Here is an 18,712-nt window from a genome sequence, read left to right on the forward strand (position 1 = left end):
TCAGCTCAAGATAACGCTGTTTGTACGAGTGAGCTGCCGTGGCTCAGTGTGTTCAGTGATTCCGACTTCCATGCACTAATAGGCCAGTCCATGTGAACTGCAGTTGCCAAGGGTGACTTCATTTGCAATGGTCTGCATACTTAATTATGCAGACAATGGACAGGCCTTTCCTCTGCCTGCCTCCCTCCAGTGCCTCCACTCAGAGAACACGCCACCTGCTCTCTGAGGACTTCAGTCAGAGACAAACGCAGTATAACCACATGACAGATGAAGATGGAGTGTGTTTGCAGTCGCTGCTGTTGATGATGTTTAATCTTTAGAAGGATCAACAAGTAAGAGTCAGTCAGACCAGGTCTCTATAGAGAATGAACCACAACGTCATACATCATGCTGTGATTTAATATATAAACAGCCTGTTTTGAAGTACAGCCTAGAAGTGACACAGAATAGAACAAACAGGAAGCTGAGTCACTCTTTGCAGCAAGACTTATCTGTGAAGGACGGCGACATATCACTCAATGTCTTACATCTTAATTGCAGTTTTTTTTCCAGTGGTGTGTGTGTGTGTGTGTGTGTGTGTGTGTGTGTGTGTGTGTGTGTGTGTGTGTGTGTGTGTGTGAGTGCGTCTATGTGGTATGGATTGACATTTGACCTGCGCTGTACCTGGGCTCCGGGGACATTTCGACTTTTTGCTGTGTATTCATGTGTCCCCCTAAAACATGACTTGTAAATGCATTTTTAAGTGTCTAAATAATAATTTTTTCTACTTCTTATGAGGTCATTATTTATCTTTTGACCTGTATTTGCTTAAACTGTAGTGTAAATTCATTTATTAAACTATAATTAAAAGATTTTCTGATTTTCTTAAAAGTCCACCTATACCCCTCACCTGATTTTTGTGTATTCCAGTGTATTGCACAGCGACGTTTCGAGTTAGAGTGGATGTGTGTAGGTACTGCAATTTAATACACATTTTCAATACACACGGCCGGAAGTCATTGTGATTGGTAGGCTATATATATAGGCGGTACCTACAGGAAACGGCGCCACAACTTTCGCGCGCGTGCCCTTTAACAAGTGTATGTCGACGGCAATACGAAGACGGATTAAAAACACAAAGGTAAGCCTTTTTTAATGTAAAATGCACCATGACTTTAATACTATATGAAATTATAGGTGCACAGGCCTATATTAAACTGGTTTAATTTATGCTTTATGGACTGTTAGTGAGTCTTTGAAGAAGTAAAACGGCCCCAGCGTTTGTCATTGAGTAAATAAAATAGGGCTGACGACTAACCGCGTCAACGCGATAAAGCGGGCTAACCCGTGTTAGGATTTACTCGGTGTTAAAGCATTATTGTGGCTTAAACGTGTTAATGCCGACATCGCGACTAACGCGATTAACAATTAAACCAGCGCAGTCTGAGTCAAAATCCCTGATGTCGCTGTTAGCTAATTTCGGGCAGTTTGTCCAATGTCTGTCCATTCTGCTGACAGCCCTAAAATAAAAGCAAGGGTATAAGTGTATTTAGTCGTGTATTTATTTATATGCCTGAAGAAAAAACTTCTTACAGTTTTGATGCCTAAGCTTTCTCAGTACTTGTATCACTCTCTGCAGTCGCCATTACAGAAATGTCACATGTCGCCATTTTGAGTACTAGGCCTTTAACATTTTAAAAGAAGGCATAAATTAGCACTATGAATAAGTCAGCTGTGTTTATGCTGTAAACTACACTACTGCTAGTTCTGCTACTACTGATGATGATGACAATGATGACGATAATCGTAATACTTTATATGCTTTGGTAATACAGCCAATCGTACAGGAGAACATGCGAAGGAGACTCATTCCTCCACGGGAGGATGCAGTCTGTCATGTTTCTGCTGGAAGGGACAAACTGGGACTTGATATCCACTACATAAATGCCTTCAAAGGTAAGTTGGTCTTTAGTTTGGATTAGATTTGGAGTTTGTCACTGTCTTTTGTCACTCACTTGGTATGCCTCTGCAATTCAGGTCGGGGCATTTTCACGACTGTTCCATTCCAAAAAGGAGACTTTCTTTTGGAATACAGAGGTAAACTCATAACAAAAGAAGAATGTGAGCGGAGACACAGAGTTTATCATGACAGCCTGAAGGTGTTCATGTTTGAATTCAAGTTTGATGGAAAACTCTGGTGGTGCGTATTATATCAGTGTAGTTTGATTAAGATTAAATTACACATTGCTTTTGATTTATGAAAAAAAGCTTCCTAACTAGTTAAGCTAATACTTTTTTGCCTAACCCCACAGTGTGGATGCATCTCAAGAAGATGGGTCATTAGGCAGACTTGGACTGATGTGGTTGTCGTTGACAAGTGCTAAGATGAAAATATTAAATATCAATGGAAAGCCCCATCTATGCTTATTTGCAAGCAGAGACATAAGTCCAGGTGAAGAAATAGACTATAATTATGGTGACTCGGATTGGCTCTGGAGATGCAAGGTATTTCTACAATTGTACTTTTTGGAACTGATAAATTGCATACCCTAAGCCATTTTTACATTTGTACCTACTCAAATTGGCTTAACGTGACTTAGGGCATCTAGTTTTTCACTGAAATTGAGTATCACCTACTGTGCCTGGGGTAACTATAGCAATGCAGCCGAGCATCCAGTGATATAAATGCCACAGCAAGCATGGACGTCAAGGTGACAAAATGCCTGCTGCTCAGTCTATACTTTAGTGTTCAATTCAGGGATCACGCTGTTAATTTTGGTCGCTATTTCAAACATTTCAGAGTTTCAAAAATGATGGCTTGGATTTTCACGAAGGAGGCGCACTCATAACTTATCGAGTGACACCATTGACCAGCCACCTGGTGGCATTCAGTCTATGTCAAATTTTCTGATCACTTTGGATCACTTGGAACCTTGGTGCAGTAGTTACTGAAAAACTACATGGTACTATAACCTACTGGAAAAACAGGGGTAGGTACTAATGGAAAACAGGCAATTGTGATGGCTGCCACATCAAAGCCCTCTAAAAGCACTAAAAAAATATCAGCAGGTATGCAGAAATAAAAAATGGCTTTCGGTTTCTAAATTTTAACAGTGATTGATGTTTAATGTGATTCTACACAGCAAAATCTCCAGTGTTAAATTAACACTGGAGAGTGTCTATAAGGGTCCACACCTCTGAGTGTTAAATACAACACTGTTGAGTGTTAAATTAACACTTTTGACAGTGTTATATGTTTAAAAGTAACCTAGTCAGTTTTGAAGATTAACAATGGCTAACACTGAGCAGTGCTGATTTTCTAACACTGGAAAATAACTCAAAATGTTAGAAATATTCCAGTGTTAGAAAATCAGCACTGCTCAGTGTTAGTCTTTGTTAATCTTCAAAACTGACTAGGTTACTTTTAAACATATAACACTGTCAAAAGTGTTAATTCAACACTCAACAGTGTTGTGTGGACCCATATAGACACTCTCTAGTGTTAATTTAACACTGGAGATTTTGCTGTGTAGCCTCTTTAGTTAGATTCATTTTAAATTTTGTCCCTCGAAGATAAATGGGCCCTAGTGACAGTTCGTTGCTGCTACAGGTGATTGTTTTACTCCTTTAGCAATGGCTTAAAAAATAAAGAAATCACACTGACTATTTGTCTCTTAATCATAGGGCCTTAAATTCTCTATACATGACAGTGAATATTTTAAAGACAATAGCTTGAAACTTATCTTTCTCATACAGTTTATTTAATGTTTCAAAAGCCTCTTCAAAAATGCACTGTATATTCATTTTCTATCTGTTACACACGAAGACGGAGACCAGCCAGATTCAGAAGACTGTGAGCTGCCTAAAGCCGCAACCAAACAGCTTTCCAAACAATGATCTGATTTTAATGAATGTTTCTCATGCACGATGTGTACCTTACGCTATTTGCCAATAGTGAAATGGTCTATTCATCCTCTTGAGTGATGCATTTTTAGTAACTGTCAGATTACTGTTCTTTTGTCTTCATTCTCTATCTGTTACACACGAAGACTGAGACCAGCCAGATTCAGAAGACTGTGAGCTGCCTAAAGCCGCAACCAAACAGCTTTCCAAACAATGATCTGGACCTGAAACATCCAGAGCCTGAAAGGGTAAATATAATCCAGTGTACCACTTAATGAACTAATAATTTAATCTATCATCATTCTTTATGGATGCTGTGTGTGTGTGTGTTTGGCAGTCACCTGGGTGTGATGTGATTTACATGGACCGTGGCTTGTAGGTCCTTTTCATTGTTTCAAAGTGCAAGTCTGGATAACATCTGAGTGTGTGTGTGTGTGTGTTAACCACCCAAATGTGACTTAGGAGGACCACACTGTTATTGGGGGACTCCGTCAAAGTTTGCTTCATGGTGACATCACTCTGGTTTTAGGAGGGGTCTTCTCGTATGTCTTGACAGTTTGACCTACAGCATGCAGAACTGACTGCATGTGCTTTGTTTCTATGTTGAAATTTTTTGAAACTCAGGCTTGAACATTAAGATAGATAGTACTATACAACTTCTTAAGTTGTTTTAGGCACTTTTTACTGCTTTAGTGCATGGGCTCTCTCTGGCTGTGTACTCTGGCTTCTTCCCACAGTCCAAAGATGTAGCTTATGGGGTTAGGTTAACTGGTGATTCAAAACTGCCCTTTGGTGTGAATGCAAATGCTTGTCCTTCCATGTTAGACTGGTGATCTGTCCAGGTTGTACTGCCCTATGGTAGCTGGTATAGGCCCCAAAACTGCTACCCCACAATCCTGATAAGGATAAGTGGAAGAGGATGGATGATTGCAAAGGAATCAGTTGTTAACTATTGTAGCCAGTATTTTTTTCAGAAGAAAACATTTCTTGAGTGGAAAGGCCCCCCCCCACACACACATGCAAATTAAAAACAGAAGCACAGGCCTGCCCAGTACAGTTGCAAGAAGAGCACTTGGTCTAATCTTTGTGCCATCTTTTCTTTGTTGCAGGATCTTGATGAAGAAATGCCTCAGCAAGACTCAGAAGCCATGCATTCTTCTTCAGTGCAAGATTTTGAAGAGGTAACATTGACCTAGGACAGATTTTAATGAATGTTTCTCATGCACGATGTGTACCTTACGCTATTTGCCAATAGTGAAATGGTCTATTCATCCTCTTGAGTGATGCATTTTTAGTAACTGTCAGATTACTGTTCTTTTGTCTTCATTCTCTATCTGTTACACACGAAGACTGAGACCAGCCAGATTCAGAAGACTGTGAGCTGCCTAAAGCCGCAACCAAACAGCTTTCCAAACAATGATCTGGACCTGAAACATCCAGAGCCTGAAAGGGTAAATATAATCCAGTGTACCACTTAATGAACTAATAATTTAATCTATCATCATTCTTTATGGATGCTGTGTGTGTGTGTGTTTGGCAGTCACCTGGGTGTGATGTGATTTACATGGACCGTGGCTTGTAGGTCCTTTTCATTGTTTCAAAGTGCAAGTCTGGATAACATCTGAGTGTGTGTGTGTGTGTGTTAACCACCCAAATGTGACTTAGGAGGACCACACTGTTATTGGGGGACTCCGTCAAAGTTTGCTTCATGGTGACATCACTCTGGTTTTAGGAGGGGTCTTCTCGTATGTCTTGACAGTTTGACCTACAGCATGCAGAACTGACTGCATGTGCTTTGTTTCTATGTTGAAATTTTTTGAAACTCAGGCTTGAACATTAAGATAGATAGTACTATACAACTTCTTAAGTTGTTTTAGGCACTTTTTACTGCTTTAGTGCATGGGCTCTCTCTGGCTGTGTACTCTGGCTTCTTCCCACAGTCCAAAGATGTAGCTTATGGGGTTAGGTTAACTGGTGATTCAAAACTGCCCTTTGGTGTGAATGCAAATGCTTGTCCTTCCATGTTAGACTGGTGATCTGTCCAGGTTGTACTGCCCTATGGTAGCTGGTATAGGCCCCAAAACTGCTACCCCACAATCCTGATAAGGATAAGTGGAAGAGGATGGATGATTGCAAAGGAATCAGTTGTTAACTATTGTAGCCAGTATTTTTTTCAGAAGAAAACATTTCTTGAGTGGAAAGGCCCCCCCACACACACACACATGCAAATTAAAAACAGAAGCACAGGACTGCCCAGTACAGTTGCAAGAAGAGCACTTGGTCTAATCTTTGTGCCATCTTTTCTTTGTTGCAGGATCTTGATGAAGAAATGCCTCAGCAAGACTCAGAAGCCATGCATTCTTCTTCAGTGCAAGATTTTGAAGAGGTAACATTGACCTAGGACAGATTTTAATGAATGTTTCTCATGCACGATGTGTACCTTACGCTATTTGCCAATAGTGAAATGGTCTATTCATCCTCTTGAGTGATGCATTTTTAGTAACTGTCAGATTACTGTTCTTTTGTCTTCATTCTCTATCTGTTACACACGAAGACTGAGACCAGCCAGATTCAGAAGACTGTGAGCTGCCTAAAGCCGCAACCAAACAGCTTTCCAAACAATGATCTGGACCTGAAACATCCAGAGCCTGAAAGGGTAAATATAATCCAGTGTACCACTTAATGAACTAATAATTTAATCTATCATCATTCTTTATGGATGCTGTGTGTGTGTGTGTTTGGCAGTCACCTGGGTGTGATGTGATTTACATGGACCGTGGCTTGTAGGTCCTTTTCATTGTTTCAAAGTGCAAGTCTGGATAACATCTGAGTGTGTGTGTGTGTGTGTGTTAACCACCCAAATGTGACTTAGGAGGACCACACTGTTATTGGGGGACTCCGTCAAAGTTTGCTTCATGGTGACATCACTCTGGTTTTAGGAGGGGTCTTCTCGTATGTCTTGACAGTTTGACCTACAGCATGCAGAACTGACTGCATGTGCTTTGTTTCTATGTTGAAATTTTTTGAAACTCAGGCTTGAACATTAAGATAGATAGTACTATACAACTTCTTAAGTTGTTTTAGGCACTTTTTACTGCTTTAGTGCATGGGCTCTCTCTGGCTGTGTACTCTGGCTTCTTCCCACAGTCCAAAGATGTAGCTTATGGGGTTAGGTTAACTGGTGATTCAAAACTGCCCTTTGGTGTGAATGCAAATGCTTGTCCTTCCATGTTAGACTGGTGATCTGTCCAGGTTGTACTGCCCTATGGTAGCTGGTATAGGCCCCAAAACTGCTACCCCACAATCCTGATAAGGATAAGTGGAAGAGGATGGATGATTGCAAAGGAATCAGTTGTTAACTATTGTAGCCAGTATTTTTTTCAGAAGAAAACATTTCTTGAGTGGAAAGGCCCCCCCCCACACACACACATGCAAATTAAAAACAGAAGCACAGGCCTGCCCAGTACAGTTGCAAGAAGAGCACTTGGTCTAATCTTTGTGCCATCTTTTCTTTGTTGCAGGATCTTGATGAAGAAATGCCTCAGCAAGACTCAGAAGCCATGCATTCTTCTTCAGTGCAAGATTTTGAAGAGGTAACATTGACCTAGGACAGATTTTAATGAATGTTTCTCATGCACGATGTGTACCTTACGCTATTTGCCAATAGTGAAATGGTCTATTCATCCTCTTGAGTGATGCATTTTTAGTAACTGTCAGATTACTGTTCTTTTGTCTTCATTCTCTATCTGTTACACACGAAGACTGAGACCAGCCAGATTCAGAAGACTGTGAGCTGCCTAAAGCCGCAACCAAACAGCTTTCCAAACAATGATCTGGACCTGAAACATCCAGAGCCTGAAAGGGTAAATATAATCCAGTGTACCACTTAATGAACTAATAATTTAATCTATCATCATTCTTTATGGATGCTGTGTGTGTGTGTGTTTGGCAGTCACCTGGGTGTGATGTGATTTACATGGACCGTGGCTTGTAGGTCCTTTTCATTGTTTCAAAGTGCAAGTCTGGATAACATCTGAGTGTGTGTGTGTGTGTGTTAACCACCCAAATGTGACTTAGGAGGACCACACTGTTATTGGGGGACTCCGTCAAAGTTTGCTTCATGGTGACATCACTCTGGTTTTAGGAGGGGTCTTCTCGTATGTCTTGACAGTTTGACCTACAGCATGCAGAACTGACTGCATGTGCTTTGTTTCTATGTTGAAATTTTTTGAAACTCAGGCTTGAACATTAAGATAGATAGTACTATACAACTTCTTAAGTTGTTTTAGGCACTTTTTACTGCTTTAGTGCATGGGCTCTCTCTGGCTGTGTACTCTGGCTTCTTCCCACAGTCCAAAGATGTAGCTTATGGGGTTAGGTTAACTGGTGATTCAAAACTGCCCTTTGGTGTGAATGCAAATGCTTGTCCTTCCATGTTAGACTGGTGATCTGTCCAGGTTGTACTGCCCTATGGTAGCTGGTATAGGCCCCAAAACTGCTACCCCACAATCCTGATAAGGATAAGTGGAAGAGGATGGATGATTGCAAAGGAATCAGTTGTTAACTATTGTAGCCAGTATTTTTTTCAGAAGAAAACATTTCTTGAGTGGAAAGGCCCCCCCCCACACACACACATGCAAATTAAAAACAGAAGCACAGGCCTGCCCAGTACAGTTGCAAGAAGAGCACTTGGTCTAATCTTTGTGCCATCTTTTCTTTGTTGCAGGATCTTGATGAAGAAATGCCTCAGCAAGACTCAGAAGCCATGCATTCTTCTTCAGTGCAAGATTTTGAAGAGGTAACATTGACCTAGGACAGATTTTAATGAATGTTTCTCATGCACGATGTGTACCTTACGCTATTTGCCAATAGTGAAATGGTCTATTCATCCTCTTGAGTGATGCATTTTTAGTAACTGTCAGATTACTGTTCTTTTGTCTTCATTCTCTATCTGTTACACACGAAGACTGAGACCAGCCAGATTCAGAAGACTGTGAGCTGCCTAAAGCCGCAACCAAACAGCTTTCCAAACAATGATCTGGACCTGAAACATCCAGAGCCTGAAAGGGTAAATATAATCCAGTGTACCACTTAATGAACTAATAATTTAATCTATCATCATTCTTTATGGATGCTGTGTGTGTGTGTGTTTGGCAGTCACCTGGGTGTGATGTGATTTACATGGACCGTGGCTTGTAGGTCCTTTTCATTGTTTCAAAGTGCAAGTCTGGATAACATCTGAGTGTGTGTGTTAACCACCCAAATGTGACTTAGGAGGACCACACTGTTATTGGGGGACTCCGTCAAAGTTTGCTTCATGGTGACATCACTCTGGTTTTAGGAGGGGTCTTCTCGTATGTCTTGACAGTTTGACCTACAGCATGCAGAACTGACTGCATGTGCTTTGTTTCTATGTTGAAATTTTTTGAAACTCAGGCTTGAACATTAAGATAGATAGTACTATACAACTTCTTAAGTTGTTTTAGGCACTTTTTACTGCTTTAGTGCATGGGCTCTCTCTGGCTGTGTACTCTGGCTTCTTCCCACAGTCCAAAGATGTAGCTTATGGGGTTAGGTTAACTGGTGATTCAAAACTGCCCTTTGGTGTGAATGCAAATGCTTGTCCTTCCATGTTAGACTGGTGATCTGTCCAGGTTGTACTGCCCTATGGTAGCTGGTATAGGCCCCAAAACTGCTACCCCACAATCCTGATAAGGATAAGTGGAAGAGGATGGATGATTGCAAAGGAATCAGTTGTTAACTATTGTAGCCAGTATTTTTTTCAGAAGAAAACATTTCTTGAGTGGAAAGGCCCCCCCCCACACACACACATGCAAATTAAAAACAGAAGCACAGGCCTGCCCAGTACAGTTGCAAGAAGAGCACTTGGTCTAATCTTTGTGCCATCTTTTCTTTGTTGCAGGATCTTGATGAAGAAATGCCTCAGCAAGACTCAGAAGCCATGCATTCTTCTTCAGTGCAAGATTTTGAAGAGGTAACATTGACCTAGGACAGATTTTAATGAATGTTTCTCATGCACGATGTGTACCTTACGCTATTTGCCAATAGTGAAATGGTCTATTCATCCTCTTGAGTGATGCATTTTTAGTAACTGTCAGATTACTGTTCTTTTGTCTTCATTCTCTATCTGTTACACACGAAGACTGAGACCAGCCAGATTCAGAAGACTGTGAGCTGCCTAAAGCCGCAACCAAACAGCTTTCCAAACAATGATCTGGACCTGAAACATCCAGAGCCTGAAAGGGTAAATATAATCCAGTGTACCACTTAATGAACTAATAATTTAATCTATCATCATTCTTTATGGATGCTGTGTGTGTGTGTGTTTGGCAGTCACCTGGGTGTGATGTGATTTACATGGACCGTGGCTTGTGGGTCCTTTTCATTGTTTCAAAGTGCAAGTCTGGATAACATCTGAGTGTGTGTGTGTGTGTGTTAACCACCCAAATGTGACTTAGGAGGACCACACTGTTATTGGGGGACTCCGTCAAAGTTTGCTTCATGGTGACATCACTCTGGTTTTAGGAGGGGTCTTCTCGTATGTCTTGACAGTTTGACCTACAGCATGCAGAACTGACTGCATGTGCTTTGTTTCTATGTTGAAATTTTTTGAAACTCAGGCTTGAACATTAAGATAGATAGTACTATACAACTTCTTAAGTTGTTTTAGGCACTTTTTACTGCTTTAGTGCATGGGCTCTCTCTGGCTGTGTACTCTGGCTTCTTCCCACAGTCCAAAGATGTAGCTTATGGGGTTAGGTTAACTGGTGATTCAAAACTGCCCTTTGGTGTGAATGCAAATGCTTGTCCTTCCATGTTAGACTGGTGATCTGTCCAGGTTGTACTGCCCTATGGTAGCTGGTATAGGCCCCAAAACTGCTACCCCACAATCCTGATAAGGATAAGTGGAAGAGGATGGATGATTGCAAAGGAATCAGTTGTTAACTATTGTAGCCAGTATTTTTTTCAGAAGAAAACATTTCTTGAGTGGAAAGGCCCCCCCACACACACACACATGCAAATTAAAAACAGAAGCACAGGCCTGCCCAGTACAGTTGCAAGAAGAGCACTTGGTCTAATCTTTGTGCCATCTTTTCTTTGTTGCAGGATCTTGATGAAGAAATGCCTCAGCAAGACTCAGAAGCCATGCATTCTTCTTCAGTGCAAGATTTTGAAGAGGTAACATTGACCTAGGACAGATTTTAATGAATGTTTCTCATGCACGATGTGTACCTTACGCTATTTGCCAATAGTGAAATGGTCTATTCATCCTCTTGAGTGATGCATTTTTAGTAACTGTCAGATTACTGTTCTTTTGTCTTCATTCTCTATCTGTTACACACGAAGACTGAGACCAGCCAGATTCAGAAGACTGTGAGCTGCCTAAAGCCGCAACCAAACAGCTTTCCAAACAATGATCTGGACCTGAAACATCCAGAGCCTGAAAGGGTAAATATAATCCAGTGTACCACTTAATGAACTAATAATTTAATCTATCATCATTCTTTATGGATGCTGTGTGTGTGTGTGTTTGGCAGTCACCTGGGTGTGATGTGATTTACATGGACCGTGGCTTGTAGGTCCTTTTCATTGTTTCAAAGTGCAAGTCTGGATAACATCTGAGTGTGTGTGTGTGTGTGTTAACCACCCAAATGTGACTTAGGAGGACCACACTGTTATTGGGGGACTCCGTCAAAGTTTGCTTCATGGTGACATCACTCTGGTTTTAGGAGGGGTCTTCTCGTATGTCTTGACAGTTTGACCTACAGCATGCAGAACTGACTGCATGTGCTTTGTTTCTATGTTGAAATTTTTTGAAACTCAGGCTTGAACATTAAGATAGATAGTACTATACAACTTCTTAAGTTGTTTTAGGCACTTTTTACTGCTTTAGTGCATGGGCTCTCTCTGGCTGTGTACTCTGGCTTCTTCCCACAGTCCAAAGATGTAGCTTATGGGGTTAGGTTAACTGGTGATTCAAAACTGCCCTTTGGTGTGAATGCAAATGCTTGTCCTTCCATGTTAGACTGGTGATCTGTCCAGGTTGTACTGCCCTATGGTAGCTGGTATAGGCCCCAAAACTGCTACCCCACAATCCTGATAAGGATAAGTGGAAGAGGATGGATGATTGCAAAGGAATCAGTTGTTAACTATTGTAGCCAGTATTTTTTTCAGAAGAAAACATTTCTTGAGTGGAAAGGCCCCCCCCCACACACACACATGCAAATTAAAAACAGAAGCACAGGCCTGCCCAGTACAGTTGCAAGAAGAGCACTTGGTCTAATCTTTGTGCCATCTTTTCTTTGTTGCAGGATCTTGATGAAGAAATGCCTCAGCAAGACTCAGAAGCCATGCATTCTTCTTCAGTGCAAGATTTTGAAGAGGTAACATTGACCTAGGACAGATTTTAATGAATGTTTCTCATGCACGATGTGTACCTTACGCTATTTGCCAATAGTGAAATGGTCTATTCATCCTCTTGAGTGATGCATTTTTAGTAACTGTCAGATTACTGTTCTTTTGTCTTCATTCTCTATCTGTTACACACGAAGACTGAGACCAGCCAGATTCAGAAGACTGTGAGCTGCCTAAAGCCGCAACCAAACAGCTTTCCAAACAATGATCTGGACCTGAAACATCCAGAGCCTGAAAGGGTAAATATAATCCAGTGTACCACTTAATGAACTAATAATTTAATCTATCATCATTCCTTATGGATGCTGTGTGTGTGTGTGTGTTTGGCAGTCACCTGGGTGTGATGTGATTTACATGGATGAAGTTTATTAGTTGATATCTGCAACTGAATTGAAAACACCTCACCTTTCCAACTGTCCAAAACAAATAAATGTTGCAATATTTTGCTAACAGTGTCACAATCATCGTCTGGTGTGCACAACAATATCATCTTTGGACAAGTGCATTCAGTGTGTGGGACTGGTTTCCTCCCTCAAGTGGCTTGGCTATAAGTGCAAAGGTGAGACATTTAGTGAATAGGTACATTATATAGTAAAAAGCATTAATGGAGTTCAACAAGTTAAGACTAGCTGAAATGAACACTGCTCCCTTTTTAATTAATGGGTGGTCACGTCTAATTAAAGAAATGTAGTATTACCTCATTGGTGCAGGACCTTGTAAAAATGGTATACTTGGGATTGTCCTCAATTCCCCATTCCATAACATAAACTGCTCAAAATAATAAAGGGAACACTTAAACGATGCGATGTTACTCCAAGTCAGTCACACTTCTGTTATATCAAACTGTTCACTTAGGAAGTAACACTGACAACCAGTTTCACATGCTGTTTTGCAAATAGAGTAGACAACAAGTGGAAATTATAGTCAATTCACCATAATAAAGGACTGGTTCTGCAGGTGGTGACCACAGACCACTTCTCAGCACTTATTCTTTCTGGCTGATGTTATGGTCACTTTTGAATGCTGGCGGTGATTTCATTTTAGTGGTAGCATGAGACAGTCTACAACCCACACAAGTGGCTCAGGTAGTGCAGCTCATCTAGCGTAGCACATCAATGTGAGCTGTGGCAAGAAGGTTTGCTGTGTCTGTTAGTGTAGTGTCCAGAGCATGGAGGTGCTACCTGGATGTGGAGTAGGCCATAGGAGGGCAACAACCCAGCAGCAGGCCTTAAATAGTAAAACTATGTACTATAATTTCCAGTATTTGCTCTGTTTTTTGTCATATCTCGTTGTTAATGTGAGGTTTTTGGGGGGGTTGTATGTGTTTGGTTTTTTTGGGTTTTTTTCCCCCACAATTTCTCAGATGAAATTGCATTAAGTGATGCTGAAACAAAGGACAGTGAGAGTGAATCAGATGATGATGACACATCACTCACAATGTCGGCGTGTGGCACCAGTGAGCCTGTACATGCAGTAGCTGATTCCACAAACACAGCGCAGCCCCAAGACACTGTAGATTGTGGTAAGTTACCACTAGCTTGGTTTCTGTGGATAAAATGTTTGTTACAAATATTAAAACTTAATCAAATTGTGTAATCAGCAGATGAAGGACTACTCACAATGCCTGCAGCAAGTGAGACTGCTGCTCCCTCTGAAGGTAAGGGGTGCAGTTGGTTCTCGAAGCTTATTATTGTTTCATCACTTTGCAACATATGGCAAACTGCAGAGTGGTGGCAAAAAGTCACTTGGATGAGTGACAAAATGTTTCTCCCACTGAAAACGCTACGTCCAGATTAACAGAATCAACGTTTTGGGATTTACTTACCTGGATGATTGAGCATGCATCAAGAGACTTTTATTCAACTTTTTATTCAGTCTTTTATTCACAGCGGAACACTAAATGTTGTCTCATTTTAGAAATTTGATAAATTTTCAAACAGAATTTTAGCTCGTTTTGATATTGATGGTAGCAACACATTTCAGAAGTTAGTACAGGGTAGCATCCATTCTTTTAACAAGCAAATGTTTTTTGTTTTTTTTGTTTGGTTTTTTGTTTGTTTTAACTACTACTACTTTATATATCTTCCAGAGAAAAATGCTGCTCAATCCCACAATTCCCGAAGAGCTCCCAAAAACATGTGGTCCAAGGCTGAGGTTGCTGCAGTGATGAGGCATTTGAAAGACCACATAAACGAAGGGAAACTAGCCACCAAAAATGAATGCAGTCATTGCAAATTGGTAGAAGATCCGGTGTTGGCAGGAAGAACAGTTCAAAACATAAGAGATTTTGTAAGAAACAGAGGATTAACTGCAAAAAGGCAGAAAAAAATGAACTAAAATAACTGTTTAGAGAGCTGTGGTTTTACATCTTGGTCAGATTGCCAATTGTTGTTAACACTGATGTTCTGTTTAAAGAAAAAAAAGTTCTTGTTAAATACAGAAGTAGTTTGTATTTCATAATTTTTACATTTAATTTATTTAGGGTTTTTTTTGACGGGTTATATTTAAAATAAAAAATTATAAATGCATATTTTCTCCCCTTAATATTTACCTTTAAACTATTAAAATTCATTTTAAATGTTTTTAATTTTTCTGTTTTCTATATTTTTATATTTCTGTGGGAAGCGTGGGCATTTTTGTCCATAGATTTCTTTTTTTATTTATGGTTAAAATTAATGTTCAGATCCAAGAACACTAATAAAATGATGTTCCAGTAATCCTGTGTCCTGTCAGATGTGTATTCATGGTAATGATGAGCTATTTACATATTACATCATTGTCCCTTTAAAGACCCAATATTGCTTTTTTTGGACCTCATAAAACACATTGTTGTCAAGTGGACAATGTCTCCAGAAAACACAATAGAGTCTGGTTGGTGTGTATCAGTGTATCTAGACTTCTATAGGGAGTGTATGAGGTCTGAAGTGACCCAAATTTTTTTCAGATTTTTTCGAACACTTTAACCTCGCTCCCTTGGCTCTAAGTCCTTTCAAAAGGGTAGTCCACTTAAACCACCACCGGGCGGATTGACGTAGTATAGTCCCGCCATACCACATAGACCCGTATGTGTGTGTGTGTGTGTGTGTGTGTGTGTGTTCAGATAAGATGCGATCTAGATGGTGGAATCAGTAATCACATAAATCCACATGCATGCCTGCAGCGTTTAAATCTGAAATTACCTTCAGTAATGTGACACCTATTGAATTCTCCAAATGCCATGATGGTTTCACGTCCTTACAGCGTTGTCTGAATCTGTACCGTCTTTTGTTTAGCTCAGGCCATTGAGCAGCGGCTGATGAAGATTGACCACACGGCCATCCACCCACACCTGCTGGACATGAAGATCGGTCAGGGGAAGTACGAGCAGGGGTTCTTCCCCAAACTGCAGACCGAAGTGCTCAACACAGGACCGAGCAATAACAAGTGAGTCAGCCTCCACTGTGGACAGATTTCACAGACGACAGCAGAAGCTTCAGGCTGTCTTTGTCAGAATACTCCAGTACAGTTTGAATGTAGGTTCAACAGAGATTGGTTAGATCAGGTTACACACATACAACTGAAAGCCCAGCTAGATGCACTCAGGTCCTATTTCCTTTTCTCCATTTTATTCGTGTGGCATTCCATAATCAGTGATACATAACAAGCAAAACTTCAAAAATGTTGACAAATCTGTTTGCACTGCTGAAAAATCTTTATAGAATAGTTTAATAGGATTGTTTTAAGCTGCTCGTAATAATATCATCAATGTTAAAATGCAGTTCAAATCAAAGACGAAGTAAAACATAAAAAACTGTTGTGAATTAACTGCTTTACTGTTAAAGGCAAATGTTTTTGTTACCTTAAATCTTAAAGTAACTTTATACAACTGATGTACTTTCTTCTCCCTTCAGTTTGACTCACAGGAGCACAGATAGTTAAAGGCTACGCAGTATATTCACAGCGTGTTTGTTCTGCAGGTGGTGTCACAAGGCAACAACAGCTCAGCGCAGAAAAGATCGCCACAGACAACAAACGGAACATCTAACCCTTGATAATGACCTGAAAGAGGTGAAAAACCATCCTTCTGACTGCTCCCTGGTCTCCACTGTTCTCTAACTCTCTCATCTTTATTTTCTGCTTATTGTTTTGTTCTGTTGTGTAACTACATTTATGTTTCCTTCTGTTTGAGCTTTCTTTGTTTGGTTTATGTTATGTTTATGCTACCTTCACTGTCTTCTTATGTTCCATTCTTTTGGCTCTGTCGTCTTCTATCTGGCTGTGTGTCCTGTTCCGGTCCGTCTGGGGTCGGGTTGTACCGCTCTTCCTCCTCGAGCAGGTGGAGGGCTGCCTGGTCCTACAGAATTCCATGGCATTTTGGGAGTGGGACAATGCATCCCCTCCTCCTGTCAAACCACCTAAAAAATCTGCTTCTGCTTCCTGCCTGGTATGTGCAGGAGATGCTTGTGTTTTGGATTCCCTCTCATAGCCTCCACCCTCACTTCCACCTACTTTTCCGAGGTTCCCACATTCTCTAAGGCACAATTCCTTGCTGAATAGTAAAAAATATAAAATTCTAAAGGAAAACAAGAATAAAACAAGCAAAATACAATCTTTTTGCATATCTGAGGGGTGTTTAGGCTCGGTGAGCTGCACAGTTAGCAAAGGCATATCTTCCAATTCTTTGTTTTGAATGTGCAGCAGTCAAAAATCCAGAGAGATTCACTTTTAAGGTACCGCAAGTAAATTTTTAGGTCCTTCAAGAGGAAAAAAGTTGCACTCATATGTAATTGTGTGTTTCAAAAAATTTACATTCTCATAAACTTGTGAGTGAATCCATCAGAAATATATTGGACCTGGCACCGAGTTATGGAAACCACCATGTTGCCCTCCTGTCTTGAACACAGCGGTCGAGATTCACCTAAATGCGTGTTATCGTTTCATGTATGTGTATGTATGTATCTACTATGTATGTATGTATGTCATCCTCTTCTGTCTTACCTGAAGCCTCGTCTCCTGACTGAAGTCCGGGCAATAACACAAAAACGTGCATACAGCAGACACCATAGCTAGAATTTTCCTCTTAAACTGGGATGGTAAAAAAAAAAACAGAATTAATTTAACTGCAATCTCCTGACATCTAGTGGTTAAGATTTTAGACACTGAACCTTTAATTTGAAAAAAAAAAAGGACATCAAATACATCATTGACAGTATTTCCATGTCATGTTCTCCTTTGAACACTTTAAATGTGAAACAGCAGCAGTGGGAAATCTTCTGTTTGTGAGAACAGTGATGTAAGAGCATGGATTTCTCATTTCTGCGAAGCACTCAGAGCTCATTATAGGAAACATTTTGAATTTGGTATGCCATGCTCCAGACTGAGTGATACTTCCTGCCAACACAGCCTTTCTTTTTACTCGCCTCCTGTGTCACACCCTTTAACTTAACTCACTTAAGTTCCTCGAAGTGTCTCACATGAACAAAATTACCATTAACAGTCACAGAACTACTAGAACAGGTTATTAACAGTGTATAAGGAAGGCACGTATTTGTGAGATTGTGCCAGGAGTGAGGATGCTTACCTCAACCTCTAATACGTGTTAACTGCAAACATTCATACAAAAGAATGACACTTTCAGTGCCTGTTATTTAAATCTCACTAAATATCTTCGTCTGCACTTCAGAAGTACATGCAGGAGGCCCGCAGCCTCGGGAAGAATCTGCGACAGCCTAAACTCTCCGACCTGTCGCCTGCCGTGATCGCCCAGACCAACTGGAAGTTTGTGGAAGGGTTGCTCAAGGAGTGTCGCATGAAGGTGAAACAGAACCCCAGCAATGCTTCTGCACTTGGAAATGACCCATGATTCTTGATTCTTGCATGCACTCATTCGCTGTCCTTCATTTACTGAAGTTATTACTGAAAACTGTAAATATATATACAGTTTATACTTCTCAGTTAAAGGGTTACTCTTTTAAACTTAATTATTGACATTTTGCATAAGTGTTTCCAGTTCATTACAGATTTTCTGATGCTTGTTTTAATCAGCTATCATGACCATAGTATTAAATTGCTGCTTATTACACATAAACTGCCACAGGAGTTTCCTGGTAGTCATTACTATTCTTTAAGTTTGTTTCCAAGGGTTTTTACCTGGTTATTAATATGTTATTAAATAGAAACGGGCAGTTTTGCATTTTGCAGCTCTGTTTCCTGTTTATAAACTACCATGGTGAATGAGTGGTAATAACTGTGAAATTACCACATTATTGCGTTCTATCAAAATGACTCCTGTAATGTTTAACGATGAACTGCAGTGTGTCGCATAGAGTACCTCCAAATCCATACTAGAGATGGACCGATCCGATATTACTTATCGGTATCGGTCCGATACTGACCTAAATTACTGGATCGGATA

General features: G+C 40.4%; 2 protein-coding genes across 14 annotated transcripts in view; both read left to right on the plus strand.

Moving 5' to 3' along the window:
* The window catches only part of dennd5b (DENN/MADD domain containing 5B), a 125,051-nt gene that overhangs the window by 92,831 nt on the left and 13,508 nt on the right, over nt 1-18,712 (plus strand). For 6 of the 12 annotated variants that reach the window (XR_013902806.1, XM_080291779.1, XM_080291780.1 and 3 more), the window contains 4 exons: nt 15,591-15,741; nt 16,275-16,365; nt 16,634-16,741; nt 17,981-18,112. Coding sequence is in view for 11 of the 12 variants with exons in the window: in XM_080291779.1 (XP_080147905.1) it covers nt 15,591-15,741; nt 16,275-16,365; nt 16,634-16,741; nt 17,981-18,112 (482 nt within the window). In the remaining variant the exon portion in view is untranslated. The remainder of the gene's footprint in view (nt 1-15,590; nt 15,742-16,274; nt 16,366-16,633; nt 16,742-17,980; nt 18,113-18,712) is intronic. The other 6 variants (XM_026147908.2, XM_026147909.2, XM_026147910.2 and 3 more) reach the window with 3 other exon arrangements.
* On the plus strand, nt 547-15,035 carry LOC113034289 (uncharacterized). 2 transcript variants are annotated; one of them, XM_080291783.1, is made up of 23 exons: nt 547-1,120; nt 1,815-1,935; nt 2,017-2,179; nt 2,292-2,484; nt 4,029-4,130; nt 4,992-5,063; nt 5,232-5,333; nt 6,197-6,268; nt 6,437-6,538; nt 7,404-7,475; nt 7,644-7,745; nt 8,609-8,680; nt 8,849-8,950; nt 9,806-9,877; nt 10,046-10,147; nt 11,011-11,082; nt 11,251-11,352; nt 12,216-12,287; nt 12,456-12,557; nt 12,772-12,877; nt 13,682-13,840; nt 13,922-13,975; nt 14,408-15,035. In XM_080291783.1, the coding sequence occupies exons 1-23, from the start codon at nt 1,082-1,084 to the stop codon at nt 14,653-14,655; spliced, it is 2,403 nt and encodes an 800-aa protein (XP_080147909.1). In that variant the 5' UTR covers nt 547-1,081; the 3' UTR covers nt 14,656-15,035. The 2 variants fall into 2 exon arrangements, with proteins under 2 accessions (XP_080147909.1, XP_080147908.1); XM_080291782.1 differs by having other exon boundaries at nt 548-1,120; nt 13,919-13,975.

Source organism: Astatotilapia calliptera, chromosome 17, assembly GCF_964374335.1.
Source record: "Astatotilapia calliptera chromosome 17, fAstCal68.1, whole genome shotgun sequence".
Lineage (NCBI taxonomy): Eukaryota > Metazoa > Chordata > Actinopteri > Cichliformes > Cichlidae > Astatotilapia > Astatotilapia calliptera.